The 26,575-nt window shown below is 44.4% G+C and overlaps 1 protein-coding gene across 1 annotated transcript in view; it reads left to right on the top strand.

The window, feature by feature from the left end:
* The window catches only part of LOC309558741 (uncharacterized protein), a gene marked incomplete at both ends in the record, with an annotated part of 190,696 nt that overhangs the window by 55,459 nt on the left and 108,662 nt on the right, over positions 1 to 26,575 (top strand). Inside the window, 5 exons of the mRNA XM_082261788.1 lie at positions 5,630 to 5,739; positions 9,514 to 9,648; positions 12,758 to 12,978; positions 23,920 to 24,162; positions 26,123 to 26,335. Of these exons, the coding sequence (XP_082117914.1) occupies positions 5,630 to 5,739; positions 9,514 to 9,648; positions 12,758 to 12,978; positions 23,920 to 24,162; positions 26,123 to 26,335 (922 nt within the window). The remainder of the gene's footprint in view (positions 1 to 5,629; positions 5,740 to 9,513; positions 9,649 to 12,757; positions 12,979 to 23,919; positions 24,163 to 26,122; positions 26,336 to 26,575) is intronic.

Genomic DNA, 26,575 nt, shown 5'->3' with positions numbered 1-26,575 from the left:
ATTGCAAGTCTGATGGCTGCATTACTTTTCTTTTTTAAGCTTTATTTCCTTTATTTTTTCCTGGTGACCTGACCAGTAAGTCTGTTGTTTTATAACATATGTAGCAGTAGGGTTCAATTAAATCTAAGTGTTCTGGGAATGCAGGCAGAAAAGCGCATTTATTACCGCATTTCCAGAAACAAAGCCAAAAAATTGGCAAAATGCACAATGCGATTACGGCGGGTGATCTATGTACATTGCAAGAATTATAACAAACTTAGTTGCATATTCATATATTTTGTTACTCTGAAGAAATCACCGTTTGTTCCTTTGTGGTCCTGTACTTAGTGGGTCTAATGGGCATGGTTTCATAATTATCAATCAGCTGTGGCAGCTGAAGGGCACTAATGAGGAAATCTGCATCTCTTTAGACGTGTTCCTTTTGGTAATATCTCACCAAAATTACATTTTTGTTCCAGGGTACCTGAAATCTGACCTTGTATCTTAGGCAGACTTGTGGGAAAATTGGTGAGCCAATCACACAAGTAGGAAAATGTAAAATTGTATCATACTTACCGTAATTTTCCTTCCCTGGTGCCTATTCATGGCAGCATACCAATGATAGAGATCCGCCTCGACTCCTCCCTCAGGACCAGTGAATAGCTTAAATTAAAGACATAGTCCCTCCCCCAACATTCTTCGTAACATAGAAATACCAAGGGTGGGGGCGTATGCTGCCATGGATAGGCTCCAGGAAAGGAATATTACAGTAAGTATGATGCAATTTTCCATTTTCCTGGTGCCTCCATGGCAGAATACTAATGATACATATCTAGCTTACACGGGTGGGTTTGATGCTAACAGATACATTTTAATTAGGCAATGCCATGGCTGCACAAACTGTCTTTCTTCCAAACTCTACAGTCGTAAGAGCACCTGGGTCTATACGGTAATGCTTGAGAAATGTGTGATGAGAGGACCGAGAAGCCACCCTGCAGACCATTTCCAAGTAAAAGTTCCCCCCTCGCTGCCCATGATGCTGAAACTGCCCTTGTTGAGTGTGCAATCACTTGAGATGGAGGGTCCATGTTTTTCAGCCTGTAGGCTTTTTATATTAGCTTGACCACCCAGGATGCTAAAGTCCTGCTAGATGCTTCTTTTCCTTGATTCCTGCCCCATGGAATGATGAATACTCTTTCGGAGGATCTGAACTTCCCAGTAACCTTCCAATAGGCCCTCAGAACCCTAGACACATCCAGTTCATGACAGGCTTCCGATTCCGAAAAAACTGGTAATGCCCATGATTCCACTAGATGATCTAGGGTGGCTACCTTAGGGGTAAACCCTCGGAGAGGGCGAAGCCCTACTCTGTCCGCAAAGAAAGAGATATGCTTGTCCCCTATCCCCAGAGAATGGAGTTCCGAGATCCTTCTTCCAGATGTAATGGCCACCAGAAAGGCCGTCTTCAGAGACAGGTCCCATACCGAGGTTTGCTCTATAGGTGCGAATGAGGGTCTGGATAGTACTTCTAGAAAAGAGCATCTCACAGGAGGGCGCATCTCCATTACTCCCCTGAGGAATGTGACAACCAGTGGGTTCTCCGCTCACCTGGCATTAGTTGCTGCCAAAATTGCCACTACCTGAACTTTAAGGGAGCTTAGGCTGAGCCCCAAGATGAAACCAGACTGTAGAAAGTCCAAAATATTGGGAGCAGAAGGGGAGACAGGGTTGAAACCCCCTTCCGCTGCATGACATATGAATTTGTCCCAGATTTTTCGATATATGTAATTTGTTGCCGATTTTCTTGCATTAAGGAGGGTGGATATGACTCCCTGGGAACAACCTAATGATTCAAACCACCTCCTCTCAACCTCCATACTCTAAGTCCCAGTCTCTGAGGGTTTGGATGGATTAGATTGCCCTGAGACAGAAGCTGAGGAAAAGGAGGGATTCTGACAGGGGAACCCATGTTGAGGTGCATTGCTAACTGAAACCATGGTCTCTTTGGCCAGTAAGACAGAATGGCTAATACTTGTACTGGCTCCTTTAGTAGTCTCAGTAGAAATCATGAGATGAGCGGCCGGGGAGGGAAGGCGTATGCCGTCAAGAAACCTCCAAGGGCAAGATAGAGCATCTATCTCTTCCGCTTAAGGATGAGGATAGAGAGAGAAGAACCTCGAGAGCTTGGCATTCTCCGTGGTCGCAAAGAGCTCCACCTGTGGTGTGTCCCAGAGTTGAACAATCTGGCGGAATATTAGAGGGTGAAGACTCCACTCGTTGTTGTCTCCGAATTTCCTTGATAAGGAATCCGCCTCCATGTTCAGCCTGCCTGGGAGATACACCGCTTTGAGATCTACCAGGTTCCTCTCTGCCCAGATCATTATTGGCTCCACTTCCCTGAGGAGCGTCTTGTGCCGCCTGCGTGTGCCTCCTTGTCTCTGCAGATATGAGAATGCCTGTTGTCCAGGCGTAAGAGTACCCTCTGTCCCCTTATCTGAAAGTTTAGCGAGGTTAAGGCCAAAAACGCAGCTCTCATCTCTAGGATGTTGGATACCACATCTTTGGAAGGAAAGGACCACCTGCCCTGAATCCTGATCCCTTCGCAGTGGGCCCCCCACCCATGACCACTTGCATCCGACGTAATTATGGTCCATGGGTGGGGACCGAGATAATGAGAAATGGAGAGATTTTCTGGAACTGTCCACCACTGCAGGCCTCTGCGCATGCGAGCTGTTATCAGAATTTTCTGAGAGAGGCATTTCCTCTTCCACTGGGATAGAAAGCCTGCTTGAAAGTATCTGAGATGCCAGTGTGACCACGGGACTAGAGCTATATATGATGACATTGTTCCTAAAAGGCTCAGGCATGGAGAAGCCATCAGATGATGTCTCCGCATGGTTTTGAGCATTCTTTGAATGATGACCCTCCTTTTCGAATGAGGTAGGGGAACTGTGCCATGGGCTGTATTGAATATTGCCCCCAATTAAATCATGCTCTGCGATGGTGAAAGTTGTCTCTTTTCGTAGTTTATCAACCATCCTAGTTCCGCTAGAGATTGTAGAAGAATGTTTCTGTGGAGAATGAGCCGGTTTGGATCCTCTGCTAACAAGAGAATATCGTCCAGATAAGGATAAATTCTCAACCCCCTTTTTCCTGAGAGGGGCAAGGGCTGGGATTAATAAAGGATGGAAGGATAGGCACATGAAGGTAGGCATCGTGCAGGTCTATTGATATTAACCAATCTCCTGGCTGTCTTTTAAGTCTATTACCGGTCTCCACCCGCCTGTCTTTTTCGGTACTAAGAACAGGGTGGAATAAAAACCTGTGAACCATTCCCCAGAGGGTACAGGTACCACTGCTCGCTAGAGTTAAAGCGATGCTACATACTGGCTTAAGGCTAACGCCTTCTGCGGGGTTGCCGGAGAAAAGTCCAGAAATGTCCATGCTGGATTGTGGAAAGAACCCATGGAGAGCGAGAGAGGGAGAGGGAGGGAGAGAGAGAGAGAGAGAGGGAGAGGGAGGGAGAGAGAGAGAGGGAGAGAGAGGGAGAGAGAAAGAGGGAGAAAGAGGGAGAGGGGGAGAGGGGGAGAGAGGGTGAGGGAGAGGGAGAGAGGGAGGGGGAGAGAGAGAGAGAGGGGGAGAGACCAATCTTTGCTCTACTGTCACCGTCCACTGCTCTGCTGATATACATGTGTTTGTGCTCTGGGGTGCACACCCTAAGGGAATAGGATGTGCACACCAATGAGATCGATACACCAAATCAATGATCAGGTAGCAGCAGTGATGGGGTACAGACTTAGGCTCCATTCACACTATTGCGTTCTGGATCGCGGGCGGAAACGCTGCCATTCTGTCCGCGAGGACACAAGTTTAAAATTACCCATGAATTATGTTTCCAAGGATTATTGCTCTCACTCTGACATTTGTGGCGAGACCTAACGTGTGAAGCAATCATTGTTTATGTACACGTGCATGCCCTACACACGTTTATTCACTAAACAAGGGTCTGCCAACCTTCTGTGAATCACAGTCTTATTCACATCGTTTAATAAGGTTGAGTCAGATCTGAGTCATGCTGGGTCCTCTCCCCTGCCTCGCTTTCTTCCTCCTTGGGACCTCACTGGTTGCTAGAAACCAGGAGACGGCTGGTGATCCTAGCAACCACTCTAGCGCAGACTATAGCGGGCGGAGGAACAAACGGGTCTCGGGGGCTGGCTGGTCACCATGTATGTCTGAATTTGCACCTGAACTGGACGCCAAAACGCACAGGACCCTTTTCCAAATCACTCCGCGGCCGTCCCAGACCTCTGTGAACAGGCTCCATTGAGAGCTGGTTACATGTGAATTGGATGCGGTTAAAAACGCATCCAATTCACATATGTGAACCCAGCTTTAACCTCTTGCCGACCGCCCACGGTAGTATTACTGCGGCAGTGATTTCGTGCACGAGGTAGACACAGTGGAAGGAGGGCCGCGGGAGGAGCGACGACGAATGCCGCTGCCCTCCCGCGATCATCAGATAAACTGACAGGAGACCCGCCTGCTTATGTAAACAAAGCAGACGAGTCTTCTGTCAGACAGGCAGGGAAAGATCAGAAGTTTCAGCTAAGCTACAACTCTGATCTCTCTGTGCCTGTCACAGAACCCTCCCCCCACAGTCAGTAAGCACCAACAGGCATACATTAACCCCTTTGATCACCCCAGTGTTAACCCCTTCCCTGCCAGTGTCATTTATACTGTAACAGTGCATAATATTTAGCACTGATTACTGTAGTAATGTCACTGATCCCCAAAAAGTGTCAAAAATGTCAATTAGAGGTCCGATCTGTCCACCACAATGTCACAATCCCGCTAAAAAACGCTGATTGCCGCCATTACTAATAAAAAAAAAAATAAATAAATAAAAAGTCCAAAAATTATTACCGTAGTTATTACCGTTATAGTTATTATTACTTTTGTGCAAACCAATTAAAATACGCTTTTTGGGATTTTTTTTTACCAAAAATATGTAGCAGAATACAAATTTGCCTAAACTGATAAAAAAAATGTAATTTTTTAAAAAAAATTTTGTTGGGAATGTTTTATAGGAGAAAGTAAAAAATGTTTTTTTTTTCAAAATTGTAGCTCTTTTTTTATTTATAGCGCAAAATCTGCAGAGGTGATCAAATACCACTAAGAGGAAGCTCTATTTGTGGGAAAAAAAGGACATCAATTGTATTTGGGTACAGCGTCGCACGACCACGCAATTTTTTTTTAAAGTAATGCAGTGCCAAATCGCTAAAAATGGCCTGGTTATTAAGGGAGACAAAAAAAGCAGCTTCATTGTTTCTTCGGCCCGCTGTGCCTAAGCCTCATTTACATCAGTGTAGTACAGCATGCACCCATGAGAGGGCCGTGTTTGCCCACACGGGGATGTACAGGTGTTCCATCATGTATCCCTGTACAGGCAGTCTCATTTATGTCATATGGGATGCATGCAGTAGTTGCACGGACACAGCCGCTGCTCCCAATCTGATAGCTGTGCGGTACAATTGCACAACCCCCAACCCAGACAGTGTTGGCCTTATAATAATTCCAGTCCCGTGTGTATTGCATTATTTGGATATTAGGTTTTTATCACATAAATTATAGTTTCTCCTTGTTGCCTTAGTTTTTCACAGGTTGGTTTGCATACCCAATATTCAAAACAGGGGATTACCCTGAAGTCATGAAGACCAATGTGCGGGAGAGGAGCCTTGCCTTTGGATTGCCTGAAAGTCGGTGAGCATTACATGTTATATGTCACCTGAGCACAGTATGTACAGGAACCTATGTTACATGACACATGAGCACAGTATGTACAGGGACCTATGTTACATGACACATGTGCACAGTATGTATCGGGACCTATGTTACATGACACATGAGCACAGTATGTACAGGGACCTATGTTACATGACACATGTGCACAGTATGTATCAGGACCTATGTTACATGACACATGAACACAGTATGTACAGGGACCTATGTTACATGACACATGTGCACAGTATGTACCGGGGTCTATGTTACATGACACATGAGCACAGTATGTACAGGAACCTATATTACATGACACATGAGCACAGTATGTACAGGGACCTATGTTACGTGACACATGAGCACAGTATGTACAGGGACCTATGTTATATGAGTATAGTATGTAAAGGGACCTATGTTACATGACACATGAGCACAGTATGTACAGGAACCTATATTACATGACACATGAGCACAATATGTACAAGGATCTATGTTACATGACACATGAGCACAGTATGTAGAAGGACCTATGTTACATGCCACATGAGCACAGTATGTACAGGGACCTATATTACATGACACATGAGCACAGTATGTACAGGGACCTATGTTACGTGCCACATGACTACAGTATGTACAGGGACCTATGTTACGTGACACATAAGCACAGCAAGTACAGGGACCTATGTTACATGACACATGACCTCAATATGTACAGGGACCTATGTTACGTGACACGTGAGCACAGTATGTACAGGGACCTATGTTACAAGACACATGAGCACAGTATGTAAAGGGACCTATGTTACAAGACACATGAGCACAGTATGTACAGGGACCTATGTTACATGACACCTGCTCATAGTATGTACACGGACCTAGGTTACATGACATATGATACATACATGCATACATCATACATGATCACAGTATGTACAGGGACCTATGTTATATGAGTACAGTATGTAAAGGGACCTATGTTACATGACACATGAGCACAGTATGTACAGGGACCTATATTACATGACACATGAGCACAATATGTACAGGGACCTATGTTACATGACACATGAACACAGTATGTACTGGGACCTATGTTACATGACACATGTGCACAATATATACAGGGACCTATGTTACCTGACACATGAGCACATTATGTACAGGGACCTATGTTACGTGACACATGAGCACAGTATGTACAGGGACCTATGTTACATGACACACGAGCACAGTGTGTACAGGGACCTCTGTTACATGACACATGCTCATAGTATGTACATGGACGTATGTTACATGACACATGACCATAGTATGTACAGGGACCTATATTGTATGACACATGAGCAAAACATGTACAGGGACCTATATTGCATGACACATGAGCACATGAGCACAACATGTACAGGGACCTAGATTACATGACACATGAGCACAGTATGTACAGGGACCTATGTTACTTGACACATGTGCACAGTATGTACAGGGAGTCAGGGACCTATGTTCTATGAGCACAGTATTGTAGAAGGACCTATGTTACATGACACACGAGCACAGTGTGTACAGGGACCTCTGTTACATGACACGTGCTCATAGTATGTACAGGGACGTATGTTACATGACACATGACCATAGTATGTACAGGGACCTATATTGCATGACACATGAGCAAAACATGTACAGGGACCTATATTGCATGACACATGAGCACATGAGCACAACATGTACAGGGACCTAGATTACATGACACATGAGCACAGTATGTACAGGGACCTATGTTACTTGACACATGTGCACAGTATGTACAGGGAGTCATATGTTATATGAGCACAGTATTGTAGAGGGACCTATGTTACATGACACAGTATGTACAGGGACATATATTACATGACACATGAGCACAGTATGCACAGGTACCTATGTTACGTCTCACATGAACACAGTATGTACAGGGACCTATATTACATGACACATGAGCACAGTATGCACAGGTACCTATGTTACGTCTCACATGAACACACTATGTACAGTGACCTATATTACATGACACATGAGCACAGTATGTATAGGGAAATATGTTACATGACACTTGACCACAGTATGTACAGGGACCTATGTTACATGACACATGAGTACAGTATGTGCAGGAACCTGTTTTACATGACACATGAGTACAGTATGTGCATGAACTTGTTTTACATGACACATGAGTACAGTATGTTTACATGTAACACATGAGCATTAAATGGCTGCTTGTTAGTCCACGTGTGTGCTGTGGCCACATTCATTCCTATTGAACAGCCATACTCCAAGTGACCACTTGTGGCAGTAGGGAGTATGGTTTTTCCCATAGGAATGAACTGGGCTGTGGCCCACATTTGCAGTACTAAGTGGCCATTTTTGGGAGAAAGTCTACGTGGTTCTGAGTGAGGCAGCACAGTGAAGAGCATTGATCAGAGCTGAGGATACATATGAGACTTAAGCCTCGTACACATGCAACGAATTTCCGCCGACCGCTTGTCCAAAGTGGTGTCTGTTGGTTGGAATGTGCTCTAGACTGCACACAAATTTTCCCGCACGACAGAATTCTACTTCAGAAGTGATGTCATGTGTTGGATTGCTTTCTATGTGTTCTTTCATCTCTGAGCATGCCTAGTCTTGAACCAAGCAAGTAGGTACACTGTCGGTGCTCTGCACCTATTTCCTGCGCTCAAAGTGGTGCAATCCTCTATCCAAAGCGACTTGTTGATGAGAACAAATCATTCGGTAACCTTCTAATGCTTCAGCCTCACTAGACCAGGGTGGTCCGGAAACACTGTGAAACGACAAACACAAGGGCACACTGGCCTAGTGCATTATCCTTAAAACAGGTTTATTAAAATGATGAATTAAAAATACTCACAAACGAGTTCTTGATAAAGAAATTGGCCAAAAATGTAAAAAAAATTTTGATTTTTACATTTTTTTGGGGGGGAATTTGATATAAAAAAATGTGAAAAATATTGTTATTTTTTCAAAATTTACGCTCTTTTTTTGTTAATAGCGCAAAAAGTAAAAATTGCACAGGTGATCAAATACCACCAAAAGAAAGCTCTGTTTGTGGGAAAAAAAGGAAGTAAATTTCGTTTGGGTACGGCGTCGCACGACAGTCAGTTAAAGTCGCACAGTGCCGAATCGCAAAAAGTGGCCTGGACGTCCCCCGAAGCTGTACAGGCTTACCGCCTCAGAGAAGAGGCGCAGCCTCGAAACCGGTAAGGCTGTACAGCTTCGGGGGACGATGGAATCCCGATCTCGATGCTGAGGATTTTATGCTTGTTTGATGTGCCTTTTATCAAGAACTCGTTTGTGAGTATTTTTAATTCATCATTTTAATAAACCTGTTTTAAGGATAATGCACTAGGTCGGTGCGCCCTTGTGTTTGTTTGTCGTTTCACATGCCTAGTCTTGCTCATAAGACTTTTCCCCATTGAAATCTGTACTGACTGCATGAAAACCGGGCGTGTTTTGACGGAGGACAAAAATTTTATAGCCTGCACACCAGGATTTTTTCGGTCGAAAAGTCGGAGTCGGTTGTCGGAAGCATCATACTAACAAGCCGAAAATCGGCAGATCTGACGAAAATTCCCAGCCGAATTTCGACTTGTGTGTACGAGGCTTTAGAGGAAAGCACTCGGAGGGCAGGGAGAAGGTAATTATGGACAACTGTACAAAGGTGTTCTTTAATGTCACGTTTCTACTTTTTCCCCCCCACAGTTTGCCAGAGTTCACAGAAAGTGAGAAGCAAAGGATTAAAGGGACATACGATTTCTTTGGCGTGAACTACTACACTACACTCCTAGCGGGACGAGCCGTCTATGACATAAATTACCAGGCTTATGAAGGAGACAGGTAAATGTTAACACAGGGACATTATTGTGGTTGTTGTTCCAACATGAATTAGATATCCGTGGGTCTAAAGGTCATCATGGACTGGGCAGGCTGCCTGGTACTTCTGCTCAGTAGAGGATGACCTGTTCTGCCACATTGTTGACCATTGGTGGTGAATTGACCAGATGATTGACCTGTGTTTGGATCGCCTCTGACTTTGCAGGCTGTCAGTATCAGCAGAGAATTAGCATTTCAAAACATGAAACAAACCAAAGGTCATTTTCACATTAACCACTTTACCATCGGAGGATTTTGCTGTCTTACGTCCAGGCCACTTTTTGCGATTCGGCACTGTGCGACTTTAACTGACTGTCGTGCGACGCCGTACCCAAACGAAATTTACGTCCTTTTTTTCCCACAAACAGAGCTTTCTTTTGGTGGTATTTGATCACCTGTGCAATTTTTACTTTTTGCGCTATTAACAAAAAAAGAGCGTAAATTTTGAAAAAATAACAATATTTTTCACATTTTTTTATATCAAATTCCCCCCCAAAAAAATGTAAAAATCAAAATTTTTTTAAAATTTTTGGCCAATTTGTTTTCTGCTACCTATGTTTGGTAATAAAATTCACAATAAGCGTATTTTGATTGGTTTGCGCAAAAGTTATTGCATTTACTAAGGGAAAGATTTCTGTCATTTTTGGTGTTTTTTTTTTTAACGAGTAATGGCGGCGATCTGCGATTTTCTTTGCGGGACTGCGACATTGCGACGGACAGATCGGACCCTTGACTGACATTTTTGACACTTTTGGGGGTACCAGTGACATTACTACAGAAATCAGTGCTATACATATGCACTGTTACTGTAAAAATGACACTGGCAGGGAAGGGGTTAATTTTATTGGAGAGGGAGGGGTTAATGTATGCCTGGTGCTTTCTGACATGTGTGGGGGGAGGTGACTGAATGACACAGGGACAGATCGCAGGTTCAGCTATGCTGAACCCTGCAATCTGTCACTGTTTGTCACTTAGGAGATCCGCCCGCTTTGTTTACACAAGCGGGCGGATCTCCAGACTCGATTTCCCGACGATCGCCGCTGCTCCTCCCCTGGCCCGACTCCCACTGTGACTGAAAACAGCGGGATCGAGCCTCCGGCGGCGCGAGCGGCGCCCACAAGGGGAGGAGTCCAGCGACGTAGACGGAATCGAGCCACTTTGCCGCAGTACAGTCCCAGTGACTGGTTGGCAAGTGGTTAAAGACACTATGTGGTTGATTTACTAAAACTGGAGAGTGCAAAATCTAGTGCAGCTGTACATGGCAGCCAATCAGCTTCTATCTTCAGCTTGTTTAAGCTTTGACAAAAAAAAAACAAAAAACTGGAAGCTGATTGTTTTCTATGCAGAGCTGCGCCAGAATTTGCACTGTCCAGTCTTTGTAAATCAAACTCTATGGGGAGAGATTTACAAAAACTGGTGCATACAGAATCTGATGAAACTGTGCATGGCAGCCAATCAGCTTTTTCCACTATGCTTTAACAATAAAACATGGAAGCAGATTGGTTTCAATGAAGAACTACCCCAGATTTTGCACATAACAGCTTTAATAAATCTCCCCATATGTGAGCTAATTGGCAATGATGGTGGTGGGCTTCTGTTCAACTCCAATGCTCCTACAGGACGCAATGCAAGTCACGGCATCGGTAATATAAAGACAACTGATCTAAGAAGGACTTCAGTTGGGAAACTCAGTTATCAGACTGATAAAAAGGACACCACACTGGAAAATGTCTAATGTTGGCCAGTGGTGAAAACATGGAATATAAATGGCAGTTGGCTGTGTTCCCAGTTACATATTTTAGTAGTCATATTTTTCCAAAAGGAGTATGAAATAAACAATAATAAAATGTAGAAGTGATCTGAAAATGAATCTGTCCTTAAAAGGTCTGTCCATATTTTTTTTTACAAAATACTGAAGAATTAAACCTCCAACTGGGTTTTTATATCTTTCAGAGCCTCAAGCTGTGACAGTGAGGTATCTGTGCTTACATACCCAGCCATACAAACCAGACATAGCCTTGGCAATTTGGCCCAACTGTGACTCATGTATTTATCTTTTTTTTTTACTTTTATAGTTTAGGGAACACAGCTGGGAGAATGGAAACACCCAAAGGTGGGCAAGAGCAGATTCAGGGTCTAGCAGGAAAATCTCACCATTGGTGGCCTTAGGAAGCCAGGAGATGTCACCCCAGGGCCGGGACAAGGGGTGGGGAGGAGCGGCAGCTGCCCTGGGCACTGTGTCTTTATGTGAGATGAAGGGGGGGGGGGGCGCTGCAAAAATATTGAGGAGGAGGGGATATGTGTTGGGAGGGGCAATTTGGGGGGGGGGGGGCGCAAGCAGGGGGTAAGAATTGCTAGGAGTAGTGATTTAAGAGGATTTGTGTTGGGAGGGGGGATGGGAAAGAGGATTTTTGTGCTAGGAGGGGGGATTCAGAGGGTTTGTGCTAAAAGAGATGATATGGTGAAGGGGGAAGGAAAATTGTGCTAGGAGGGGAAATTTTTGTTTGCGGGAATTTGTACAAGGATGGGGGATTTGGAGTGGCGGGGGGGGGGGTATACTCGGAGGGGAAATTTTAGGAGTAGGATTTGTACAAGGAGGGATGACTTTTTTGGGGAGGGGTTTTTGTGTTGGAGAATGGGGGAAAATATTTGGGGTGGGAAGGGAGGATTTTAGCAGGGGGGCAGATTTATGCTTAGGGGGTAAGCATACTTATTAGTGCTCTATTATTTGGGGGGGATTTTTGCTGACACATAATGCTCATACATCTTGAGGGGGGCACAGTTTGGCATGTTCACCCTGGGCTCTAGAATTACTGGTCCTGGCATTGGATATCACTAGGCCACTGCAACCTTACTATTGCCCTTGGATGGACCAACCCTTTGAAATTGTGCATAGGAAAATCAGGAAATGGCCTGTATTTGGAGAGTGAGCACTTCTCCCAAATTCCTCTCTTTAGCACTTGCCAAGCAGCTTTTGTCTAAACCTTTTCCCATACCCTGCTGGCTTTCAGAAGGCCTGGGTGTGTAGGATATGGAGGTCTGTTCTTTTATTAGATGTGTTTTATCATGACAGAGAAGTCTACACATTGAGAGACCGCTCCTGGCTTGGGTCAGGCAGCTCCTGGCTAAAGGTGACCCCATTTGGCCTGCGAAGGTTATTAAACTGGATAAAGGAGGAATGCAACAACCCCCCCATCTATATTACCGAGAATGGAATATCTGAACATGAGACAAACTTGAAAGACGTATGGAGAGAGCATTACTACAGATACCATATCAACGAGGCCATGAAAGGTACAGAACAGAAGTATTTCCTTATACTGTAAGTGAGCATATAATTGAGAAGTATATTAAAGCATAAAAATACATAACCTGAGGTTGCCATCAGGGAATACTTGTTGAAATGGTCAATAGTAAAGCTCTCAACTGTCTGAGGTGTGAAAAAAGGATACTTTTCAGCAGAAATTGTTTATGGAAAAGACATATCCTTGTCATACACGCAGCCCTCTTCCTCCAATCATCTTCATTAATTTGAAGTGTATCTAAAGCCAAGCCTGGAGACCATTGTTGATAAGCAGGGTTATCGACTCTGCGCAACTTTTTTTTCCCTGAACAAAACATGAAAAATTTACTGACAGAGCACATTTTTACTGACAACCTGAAATATTAGGCTGCATTCACATGTCAGCGTATGGATCGTGGGCAGAATCGCCGCGATTCCTGTGCGTTGCCCGTGATTTGCAATAGCGCCCCAAACGCTGAGCGATGTTGCCGCGATTTCCGCCTGCCGAATCGCGGTAACATCGCGTATAAAAAATCGCGGGATGCAATAGGCTCCAAAGAAGCTCTTGTACTTTTTTGGGCGTAATGCGTCCCGCGATTTTTTTTTGCGCGATGTTCCCGCGATTCGGCAGGCGAAAATCACGGCAACATCGCTCAGCGTTTGGGGTGCTATTGCAAATCACGGGCAACGCACAGGCGTCCCGCGATTTGCAACGATCTCCGGATCGCGGGCGGAATTGCGGCGATTCTGCCCACGATCCATACGCTGACATGTGAATGCAGCCTTAAAGAAACTTCTATAATAAACAAAATAAATCAGTATTGAAACAGTATAAAAAACATAAAAATATCAATCAATGACAATACCAACAACAAGTAACCTGCTTGGCTCTACAATTCAAGTCAAAACAGTGTGACAATATGTAACCCTGTAATTAAAGTACTTATGCGCTGCTATGTACAGTACATTAGTGTTTCTCAACCTTTTTTCAGTCAAGGCACCCTTTAAAAATTATTGACAGTCTTGAGGCACCCCATTCTAAAATGTAAAAGCTATTCTAATAGTTTTACATAATGCGGCAACATCCACACCTCCAAGTAGGGCCACCAACGTTTGAGGTGATTTATTCTTTTAAAGAAAATAGACTTTTGCAAACTGGTACTTACTAGTATTCCAATGTTTCTCTTCTCCCTCAGTTTTTCTCCATCACTCAGATAATGTGACTCCAACACAGATAGAGAGGGGCAGGAGAGGGTCAAACAGGGATGTTATGCTAACGACTTACATCCTGCTTAGAAACTAAAGATGCCATTGGTCGTTAGGACGCCAGCAGCTTGTAATGGTGCACAATGAAAACTTGTGACTTTGTGTAACTAAAAAGGCAGCCTTCATCCACATGGCAGCTGGTATACAATGTTTGGGCGATTTATAGGCATTTTCACCAAGGCACCCCTGAAGAAGCCTCAAGGCACCCGTGGTTGAAAAAGGCCACAGTAGATGATTTACTGGAACTCCCCTATACCTTTTAATGAACAACTGCAACCATTAATAAGTGAACTCAAACACTAAAATCCAAATAATAATTGTAAATAAACAGTGCGCTTATTTAAACACTTGTGAAATGTTGTGTAGAATATTTTTATTCCAAAATTTATAAAAAGTGTAGAATATAGAGAAAAAAAAATATCTTAAAACAAGCCTTTTTCAACCAGGGTGCCCAGGCACACTGGGGTGCCTTGAGGTGTCTTCAGGGGTGCCTTGGCAAAAGGCCTAGAAATTGCCCAAAAATTGTATGCAAGCGAGCGGGTGGATCAAGCCAACCTATTAATTACATAAAGCCACAAGTTTTCATTGTGCACCATTACAACCTTCAAGCCAACAGTGTCCTAACATCCAATTACATCATCGGTTGATGAGGAGAACGTCGGGCACCTGCACAGCATCTTTGTTTGTCCCTCCCCTTCCACTCTCCATCAGCACTGGGGTCAAATTAGCTGAAAGAGGGAGAGAAACTGAAGGAGAAGAGAAACACTGGAATACTAATCAGTAGCAGTGTGCAAAGGTGTGTTTGTTTTGAAACAATAAATTACTTCTGATGTTGGGTGTCCTATGCATTTGGATGTTGCTGCATTATGTAAAACTATTAGTTTTGTTTTTAGAATGGGGTGCCATGAAATTGTGCTGAATTTTAAAGGGTGCCTTGACTGAAAAAAGGTTGAGAAACACGGTTGTAAACTAAAAATAGATAGTGATGAGCCGAACACCCCCCCGGTTCGGTTTGCACCAGAACACCACAAACAGAGGAAAAGTTCGTTCGAACAAACGAACCCCATTGAAGTTTATAGGACTCGAACATCGAAAATCAAACGGCCTAATTTTAAAGGCTTAAATGCAAGTTATTGCCCCAAAAATGTGTGTGGGGTTCCGGGTACTGGCCTGGGGAACATGAAGCAATGAAAAAAAAAGTTTTAAAAAAGATAATTTTTAAAGGAGCAGTGATTTACTGATTTTAATGAGGTTTAACGTGAAACTATAAAAATGATAAATTCCTTTAAATATCGTGCCTGGGGGGGTCCCCTGAATGTGCCTGTAAAGTAGTGCATCTCTACGATGTATGTAGCCTGCTGCAGCAATACTGACATTTGTAAAGCAAAAAATGTCATATACAAATATACATACAAAATTCAAATGGCATGCACTTGCCATACAGGTGCAGAAAAATTGGGCCTTGGTTGTTGGTGGTGCCTGAACACCATAACCCCTCGCAGTTACTCTTGCTGGGCGCAGGAACGGGCCCTGCTGGTTAAAAATCCATACAAATTTGAAATCGCATGTACTTGTCATACAAGTACAGAAAAATTGGGCCTTGGTTGTTGGTGGTGCCTGAACACCGCAACTCCTCACAGTTACTCTTGCTGGGCGCAGGAATGGGACCTGCTGGTAACAATTCCATACAAATTTGAAATCGCATGTACTTGTCAGTTGTCATAGAAGTGCAGAAAAATTGGGCCTTGGGTGTTGTTGGAGCCTAAACACTGCCACCCCTCACAGTTACTCTTGCTGGGAGCAGGAACGGGACCTGCTGGTAAAAATTCCAAGAAGAAGAAAGAAATTGACAAAAATCAAGTATTGTATGTGTTCTTATCAGTGATCTAATGGGGGTGCTGTGCTGTCATCTGACCTGGCCAAGGTTGGGTGGCGGCTATGCAAACTGGCTGGAGTGATGGGGACCTGGAAAGTTAGTATTAGCAGGAACTGAAACTGAAATTGGGCCTTGGTTGTTGGTGGTGCCTGAACACCACAACCCCTTGCAGTTACTCTTGCTGGGCGCAGGAATGGGACCTGCTGGTAAGAATTATATACAAATTTGAAATCGCATGTACTTGTCATACAGGTGTCAAAAATTGGGCCTTTGCTGTTGGTGGTGCCTGAGCACCGTAACCAAGCCTTCTCAGTTACTCTTGCTGGGTGCAGTAACGGGACCTGCTGGTAAGAATTCCATACAAATTTGAAATTCCATGTACTATACAGGTCCAAAAAATTGGGCATTTGCTGTTGGTGGTGCTTGAACACCATAACCAACCCCTCACAGTTACTCTTGCTGGGCGCAGGAACGGGACCTGCTGGTAAGATTTCCATACACATTTGAAATTGCATGTACTATACAGATGCCAAAAGTTGGGCCTTTGGTGTTAGTGGTGCCTGAACACCGTAACCAACCCCTCACAGTTATTCTTGCTGCGCGCAGAAATGGGACCTGCTGGTAAGAATTACATACAAATTTGAAATTGCATGTACTATACAGGTGCCAAAAATTGGGCCTTTGCCTTTGGTGGTGTATAAACACCGTAACCAAGCCCTCAAAGTTACTCTTACTGTGCGCAGGAATGGGACCTGTAAGAGTTCCATACAAATTTGAAATTACATGTACTATACAGGTGCAAAAATATTGGGCCTTTGGTGTTGGTGGTGCCTGAACACCGTAACCCCTTACAGTTAGCAGGGCACAGGGACAGGGCCTGCTGTTAAAAATTACATACAACATTTAAATTGTATGCACCTGTCATACAAGTGCAGAAAAATTAAGCCTTGGGGGTTGGTAATGACCTAAACCAAAAACACTGTTGGAAGCTAGCAGGATCAAGGTAGAGGAATTGGGATAGGCAGCACATGCAGTCTTCAAGGGATGGCAGACCCCTAGCAAATTCAATCAGTTACATCAGCATCAGGGGCTTGATAGCTCTTGTTGATCAAGGACTGGTTCATTTTGATAAAAGTCAGCTGGTCAACAGAGTCTGTGGGCAGTCACACTCTTTTGTCCGTCACAAAATCTCCATCAGCACTGAGCATCCGTTCGGAAAGCATGCTGGAAGCAGGACAGGCCAGTAGCTCCATTGCATATTGAGCAAGTTCTGGCCAGTGGACCATCTTCAAGACCCAGTAACCCAGTGGATGCTCAGCTGGAAAGGTCTCCAAGTCTGCTCTTGCGCCTAGATAATCATGCACCATATGATGGAGACGCTGCTGATGGTTGCTTAAACCTAACAGCCCTGGGTGCTGCTGAGGACTAAAGAACTGTTTAAAGGCATCGGTCAGCCGACCGCCTTCTCCACTGCTCCTCCTTTGGCTGAACGATGCCTCAGAAAAACGTCCAGAAAATGTTGACCTCCCAGTGTCTGGAAAAGTGTCTGGAAAGGTGGATCACAAATTTTTTTTCAAGGCCTCCTCAAGATGTTTCATCCTCTGCTCTCTCTGTGAAGGCAGGATGAGCTCTGCAACTTTACCCTTGTAACGTGGATCAAGAAGGGTTGCCAACCAGTAATTATCTCTCTCCTTGATAGCACAAATCCTCAAGTCCTTTCACAGGCTTTGCAGAATCAGGGAGCCCATGCAACGTAAGTTGGAGGAGGCATGAGCTTCTGAGTCCTCTGGGTCACTAAGGATGACATTGTCAGGAGCAACCTCTCCCCAACCACGTACAACTCCTGGGGTTTCTGAGGAATCAAAACCATCCCTTGAAGACTGCTGTATGCTATCCTCTACATCCATGCTGCCAAAATCCCCCTCCTCCTCTTCCTCCTGTGTGTTTTGTGGCTCTGCAGGAATGATATATGCATAAAGGGGGTCTTGTGAGGAAAGGAATTCCTCCTCTTCCTCCCGCTGTTTTGCCTCAAGTGCCCTGTCCATGATTCCATGCAGCGTGTGCTCCAGCAGGAAGACTAGAGGGATAGTGTCACTGATGCATGCATCGTCCTGGCTCACCATCCTTGTAGCCTCCTCAAATGGTGACAGGACGGTGCATGCATCCTTTATCAAAAGCCACTGGCGTGGCGAAAAAAAGCCAAGCTCCCCTGACCCTGTCCTTGTGCCATACTCACCCAGGTACTCATTGATGGCCCTCTGCTGCATGTGCAGCTGCTGCAGCATTGCCAATCTTGAGTTCCACCTAGTGGGCATGTCACAAATGAGGCGGTTGGTGAGCAGGTTGAATTCCCATTGAATGTCAGATAAGCGAGCACTGGTATTGTACGAAAGGCAGAAATGGCCACAGACTTCTCTGGCCTGCCTCAGGAGATCTTGGAAGCCCGGGTATCTGCTCAAGAAACACTGCACCACCAGATTCAGAACATGTGCCAAGCATGGAACATGTGTCAAGTGTCCCTGTCGGAGGGCGGAGAGAAGGTTGTCGCATACAACCATTCCTGGCTCAAGCTATCGTGGCATCAACCTGAGCCTGTCCCTGCAGAGCTGATTGGTGAGCAGGTTGAATTCCCATTGAATGTCAGATAAGCGAGCACTGGTATTGTACGAAAGGCAGAAATGGCCACAGACTTCTCTGGCCTGCCTCAGGAGATCTTGGAAGCCCGGGTATCTGCTCAAGAAACACTGCACCACCAGATTCAGAACATGTGCCAAGCATGGAACATGTGTCAAGTGTCCCTGTCGGAGGGCGGAGAGAAGGTTGTCGCATACAACCATTCCTGGCTCAAGCTATCGTGGCATCAACCTGAGCCTGCCCCTGCAGAGCTGACAGAATCTCTGCACTGGTGTGACTCCTATCCCCTAGACTGACCAACTGAAGCATGGCATGGCATCTTTTAGCCTGACTGCTTGCATAGCCACTTAAACGCTTAGGAAGCACTGCTGCTTCAGAGGACAATTGAGCAGAAGAGGACATGGGGGAGGAGGTGGTGGAGTAGCCGGATGTGGCAGAACCAGCACCAGCTTTTTGAAGGCGTGGTTGCAAAACAAGCTGCAACACCGAACCCTGTCCTGCATCCTTCCCAGCTGCCAGCAGAGTTACCCAGTGCACCGAGAACGATATGTAACGTCCCTGTCCATGCCTGCTGGACCAAGGGTCAGCAGTAATGTGCATCTTCCTGCTGACCGCTCTCTCAAATGAGGCCAAAACACTACATTTTACATGACGGTAGAGAAGCGGAATGGACTTACGCAAAAAGAAATGCCTTTTTGGGATCTGCCACTGTGGTGCAGCACATTCCACAAATTCGCGAAAGGGAGCAGAGTCTACCAGATGAAAAGGCAGCAATTGTAATGCTAGCAATTTGGCCAAGCTAGCATTAAGACGCTGAGCATGTGGATGGCTGGGACAGTATTTCATTCTACAGTTCAGCAACTGGGGTAGTGAAATTTGCCTGCTGCTCAAATCAAGCGTTGGAGTACTGCTTGCAGATTGGGTGCAAGTCTCTGTGGCACTCATTCACTCATCATCCCTCTCAATGCTGGTATTTGAGAAGGCATGAGGTATAGTAGGGTTAGAGATCACAGATGAGGAGCAGGCGATGTATGCTTGTTTTGATCCGGTAGCTCTTTCAGGTGCTGTTGCCAACGGACAGCATGGCAGGTCGTCATATGCCTTGTCAAGCATGTGGTGCCCAAGCGGCTGGTGTTCTGGCCACGCTTGATCCGCTTCAGACAGATGTTGCAAACAGCAATGCTGCGGTCTACTGCACATGTAGTGAAAAAAGCCCACACTAATGAACTTTTGGGAGTCCGCGGGGAGTTTGCAGCACCCTGCACCTGTGGAGCTCTGTGCTGTGACGCAACAGGTTGGCTACTCCTATGGCGGCCCCTGGAGCACATCCTGCCTCATTGGGGTTGTCTGTCAGGTGCCTGTCAGGCACCAAAGTACAGTCAGTGACCTCATCATCCCCTCCCTCCTCCTTTGCAGTATGCTTCAGCTGTGGCAGCATGACTGCTGGTTTCTTGTCCGTCATTGTCACCCCCTCTCTCTAGACTCACGTTATTCCCTTCATCAACCTGTGAACCAACATCACAGCTTTCAAACTGCTGTGCATCCTCCAGCAGCATGTCACTGACACTATGATTGAATAGTTCAGTCGACTCCTCCGTGCATGATGGTGGGGCGACAGAAGGAGCCTGTGGAACGGGCCGCTTTGGCAGCTGCGGTGGAAGGCAAACTACTGTGAGCGTGGGTGTCCGAGGACGAGGAGGATGAGGACGGCTTATTTTTCCACTCCACCAACTCTTCCACATGTTGTGGCTGAATAACACGGACAGCACCAGAAATAAAGGACGGCGGTCCCCGCCTGCAGAGGATGCACCATGTCGACTGTGACCACCACTTTTCACAGTGGGCAAAGAGGCTGCGTGCCCTCTTTTTGTGGCCTGTGAGCGTCTGCCTCTCCTTGTCGGCCTTTTGGACATGATGTGAATAGAGTTCAATATAGGGTATACGCAACTGACCGATAGATACTCAATGACCTGATATGATGTATTTGATAGTCCTATATATATAGATCAGATGGATATAGGGTATACGCAAGTGACCGATAAAATACTCAATCACCTGATATGATGTAATCGATAGCCCTATATATAGATAGAATTGTGATGGATTTAGAGTATACGCAAGTGACCGATAAAGTACTGAATCACCTGATATGATGTAATCGATAGCCCTATATATAGATAGAGATCTATGTATGGTATATGGTGTATGGTATGCACTACTGAATATACTTCATTATCTGATCTCTGAACTTGTAAAAAGCACAAATCTCTCTCCCTCCCTACACTGCTATCAATGTCTCACAGCACTGTCTGACAAACTGCAAAAAAACTATTCTCTCCCTGCCTCAAACACGTTCCTCTCCCTGTCTCTTCGCCTGTACAATTACACTACACGCTGCAACTGCGCAAGCAGCCTTCATGTAGTGTGGGGTGTGTACTTAGCCCCTGAGCCATGTTTGGCTAAAGGCAGCCTGCCTTTTGTCCAATCATGGCAGAGATCATTTGATTGGCCAAAGCATGAGGTCAGGGTGCATGCTTTGGCCAATCACATAACATGCTGCACGCACCGCACGCACGCATTGTATTATGGGATCTCAAATTTCCCTCGAAGAAGCACATTTGTTCGTCATTCGACGAACGATCGAACGACCGATGTTCGAGTCAAACTTAGCTTAGACTCGAACTCGAAGCTCATCCCTACAAATAGATGCTAAATTGGATCAGTAATCCACCTTTCTTATACAGTTATCAAATGTCCATACCCAGTGTAGATTGTCAGCAAAAAATTGTCAGCAAAAAGCACACAAAAAAACTAAAAAATTGTCCAAATAGGGAGATTTTTAGTGATAATCCAATAGTGTGTGGAGATACTCAATCCACAGGAGACTCTTTCCTGCTATAAATCGTGCCCAAATAATTCTATATTCGCAAATATTAAGTGAATTGGCCGCTTACCTTAGGAAATGACCAGATCGGTTAAGCAGCGCCTTTTTGAATACATAAATAGATGGTCTTCAGGTTCTGTATACTTCTGCCTGATATGATCCGTCCCACTAGCGGTCCTCCTATTGGGACTGGTTACATCCACTCCTTACGCTTCTGGTATAACTCAGGATATATAACGAAGAGTGCAATATTGCTAAAAACTTCCGTTCTTTATTATAAAATTTTTTGAACACTCACATTTTATACATCTTTAAACAGCACTTTAAACAAGATAAACCTCGGCTGATTGCCTTCCCACCACTTTCCGGGTATCGAATACACTGGAAATCATGTCACTGGCCCCACCCAACGCGTAGCTACACTTGTCATGTGAGTTCTTTAAGTGACGCAACACATCGGGTGGGGCCAGTGACGTAATTTTCTATGTCTCCGATACCCGGGAGGTGGTGTGGAGGCGATCAGTCGAGGTTTATCTTGTTTAAAGCACTGTTTAAAGATGTATAAAATGTGAGTGTGTTCAATCAATTTTATAATAAAGAGCTGACGTTTTTAGGAATATTGTGCTATGAAATCTTCCTTATATATCCGGAGGTAAACGGAAAGTGTAAGGAGTGGATCTAGCCAGTCCCAACAAGGGGACCGCTGGTGGGACAGATCGTATCAGGCGGAAGTATACAGAACCTGAAGACCATCTATTTATGTATTCAAAAGGCCCTGCTTGACCGATCTGGTCATTCTCTAAGATGAGAGGCCAATTCACCTAATGTTCACAAATATAGAATTATTTGGGCACGATTTATAGTGGGGACGAGTCTTCTGTTGATGGAGTACCTGCACTTGCATTATCACTAAAAATCTCCCTATTTGGACAATTTTTTTAGGTTTTTTTTTTTTGTTTTTTTGCTGACAATCTACACTGGATATGGACATTTGAGAGTTTGATAACTGTATAAGAAAGGTGGATTACTGATCCAATTTAGCATCTATTTGTAGTTTATGATATGTTTTTTTCTTGATACTGTATTCTACACATATTTCACAAGTGTTTGAATAAGCACACTGTTTATTTAGAATTATAATATGTGAGCATGACTAGAATAATGAAAGGCCTAGGAGACAGCAGGAAAACACTGTGCTGCAACGGTGGACTTAGCCAGATCTTTCCTAGCAGTGGGTGGAGCTTAAAGGGAGATAATTAGAAACAGAATCTGCACCTAGTCGCTATATAAACTGTACACACATATCATAGTCCTTGTACACACAAATACCTCTTATACCCCCCCCCCCATAAAAAATATCCCCACAGATACACATAAACCTCAGAACAAAGGATAATTAAAAAAATAAATAAATAAACATTTCCATTACATATGTTTTTCTGCACTTCATTAAATCCAGAAACTGCTGGGGCAATAAACACGTTGATCAGCACTATATCATGTACACTACAATATATAGTGTGAAAGGATTAGGAGTAAATAGCATAAAAAACAACATATATAATTCAGCAGTCAGGAAAAGCCTCTTGTTCAGTTTTAAATTCCCCTTTTACATCAGAAGTCCCCATCAGAGTCCCTCTTATATAAAGAGTCTTCATAAAAGTCCCTCTTTACATCAGGGTCCCCAGAGTCTCCCCTTGGATCAGAGTCTCCAAAGTTCTTCTTCCTTACATCAGGGTCCCCAAAGCTCCCAATTACTTCATAATATGGACACATGCTGCAGATCACAACTGCAGGTCATTTTAAATGCAGTGCAGGGAATGCGCATAGGAATCGGGTTTCCCGAACCTCGTTCTGGTGTGAACAGGTCCTAAAGAGATTTTGTTGCTAGCATGGAGAATCGATTAGATGATACACAATATAATATATTTGTTTTCGATGTTCCGTCATAGAGTACCCATAAAACTTTATAGTAATCTCAATATTTATTGACAGCGGTATGCTGGCTTTCTAATGAGCTCTCAACCTTTTATAGCCTTGTTGGGAGTTAGGAAAGTCTCTCTACTGGGGTCTTAGAAAGGAGTGAAGACCCAAAAAAGGGATTGAGTCTAGCCAAAACCTCATTGAAAATGGACGAACACAGTTTGGATGTGGTTTTGCTTTAAATTTAGGTATTAGCGAATGCTTCCTATTGGTTGTTACAAAGTAAAGCTAGTGGAAAATGTTGGCCAAGCCATAGTAGGTAAATCCAGATTAGGAAAAACAAATCTGACATTTTGTTTTCTCGCACAGCTGCCAAACTGGACGGGGTGGACCTGCGTGGTTACACAGCTTGGAGTCTCATGGATAACTTTGAGTGGGCTAGTGGCTACTCTGAACGCTTTGGTTTGTACTACGTCAACTTCTCAGACCCGGCTCTGCCTCGCACTCCCAAGGATTCTGCCAAATACTACAGATCCATTATTAGGTGTAATGGTTTTCCCAATCCCCGGAATATCTCTCATCCTTGTTTCCAACCAGAGAATTTGCCTGAAGGTGAGTTGAGGGGAGTTTTGTGTGGCCTAACCACGTTGTTATGCTAAGTCATAGTGACTAAAGTAAGGGAACAACTTAGTTGTAAGTAAGGGAGGAAGGTGGGTAGGGCTTGTCTGTTGCTTGTACATCCTTTCCTTCTGCCTAATCACCAGAATAAAACAGGGGAGCTGTGATTTTTAGCAGATAGAGGGGCACCTTTTAGCACAAAGTATTTAGGTGAAGAACTCGCCCTGCATACCACCAGTGAACAAAGATTTTTATACTAATTTTTCAAAAAAACAAATGCAACCATTTAGAGATTGGATGAAAAGTTTAGTGCAGTATACATAGAAACGTGACGGCAGAAAAAGACCAAGTAGTCCATCGAGTCTGCCCGTTATTGGTATAGAGCGGGCAATCATTAAATGGAAGACCAAATGTGGGCCGTGCCACGCTTCAAATCAGACCGCCGCGGTACCGCTATTTAGCAACCTTTTCTTCCCCTGCCGTTGCTCTGTAATCCTCACAGAACAGACAGCAAGAGGCAGGACAGTTGTGGATGGAGGGCGGAGCTGTCCGATGTTAATAAGCAGGTGATTGTCTGCTAGGATGAAGGGTGGTCCTAGCAACCAATCATGATCTTGCAACACCCCCCCACATTCAGACATGCTGTGCCTCCCTCCAATCTTCGACACTCATCAAGAGGGGAATCTTGATGTGAAGGGGGAGGGGACTGTGATGCACAGTGGGGAGTGAGGACACTGATGTAAGGATGGATTCAGATCTGTGCATGTGGCTCACACATCATGGGTAGGTCAGCCCATTTTAATGGGCTGAACTACCCGCGAGAAACATAGAGAAAGAAGTCCTTGACCTTTCTTTTCCAAAATTGTGCTGAACCAAACCACATGGTGCTGTGGCAACATGCTGTTTAGCACATGCAAAAAAGATGCCAGGGATACTATTATTCGGACCTCTGCTAGAAGAAAATTTTACTGACTGGACCTCGGTGAATTTTAATTCAATAACCCTTGGTATAGAGTATAGATCTAGGTTTTTGATAGATAAATGGGACATATTTTCCAAGAGGTTTATACAAACAGAGGGACAACTGAGGAGGAGAGAGTGACTGAATGAATGACAGTTGGGTGCTCAGTGTACTCCAGTCAAAATGAAAGCACCAACCTCTCTACCTTCATACTGCCTCTATTTTTGATTACAATTTAGCTGTAGTGAATCAATCTACCCCACTACTTATAATGAATGACCTTACTACAGTAATATGATATTGTGGAAACTCTGTTCCTCTCAGTTAAACAGAAGCCATCCCTCATGTAAAACCTGAAAGTGCTGGTGTGCACACTGCATCCACATGAGGTACCTCTTAGATCTAGGCCCATTTATCCACCATGTGAGTCAGCTAGGTACTGGGACCCCTTCCTGCTGTCACATAGAACTGAACACTGCTTATTCTTAGGCAGGTGAGAAGTGAGCATTCCTCATTAACCCCTCCTCATAATTGAATGGAGAAAGGGGAGTTGGCAGATTTTTTTTTTTTTTAGGGGCTTTTCAGACTATGTCTGCCACTTTTTAATTCTAGGGCTTTATCTGTTCTGATAACATGTAAGCATGCTGGCCAGTGTGGAAAGTGTGGCTGCTGAATGATTGGCTGCCTCTGCCTGAGCAGCAAATTGGTGCCTCTGTCTCAAATCCAGCCCCTTGCCATGGATGAAAACAGGAAGCAGCTGCAAGGATCGAGTCACCTTAGAATGGAGGGAGATGGTGACACTTGTAGGTATATCGGCACCTAAATTGCAGTTTTTAAATAGTCAGCAGTGGGGATGGGGGAGTTGTATAATATGACTGTAAGTCACTCTACATAAGGACAGAGACTCTTTATATTAGCTATGTAAAAATAATTTTAAAATTAATTTTTAAAAAAAGCTAAGCTTCTTACTAAAGACCTTGTTTTGCTCTGCAGATACAACCACCAGCACTTCAAGCACCAGCAGCTCCTCCAGGAATACTCAGACAAGCGGCAGCCCAGAACCCACCAAGGGAACAGAATCTGTCAGTTTCCTGGGATTGGACATCTCTATGAAGGATGCCTCCACTGCTTTGTACGTGGAGTTTGCTCTGTTACTCACTTCTGTCTTGGGCATTATTTTATCTATTGTGATGTACGTTAAAAAAGGCAAGACACTTCAAAGTTCAAAAACTGAAGCATTCTAAGTGTGTTTGTTGCTAAAGTATAGTTTTATATAAAAGATCTTCCTGAATGGCCTGAAATAAATGACTCCAAACAAATATCGCATTTTATTTTTGTTTGTCTGAGACTTTGAATGGTTAACCACATAGTCATCCAAAATGTAAGTAAATGCAAGTAACCAGGGCATGCTAATTGACAATGAGGTGGCAAGATGGCTGCTTAGAA

This window comes from Pelophylax lessonae (genome assembly GCF_965119305.1).
Source record: "Pelophylax lessonae genome assembly, chromosome: 6".
Taxonomy (NCBI): domain Eukaryota; kingdom Metazoa; phylum Chordata; class Amphibia; order Anura; family Ranidae; genus Pelophylax; species Pelophylax lessonae.
The sequence above is the reverse complement of the archived record's forward strand: the minus strand, read 5'-3'. Positions and strand labels throughout refer to the sequence as shown.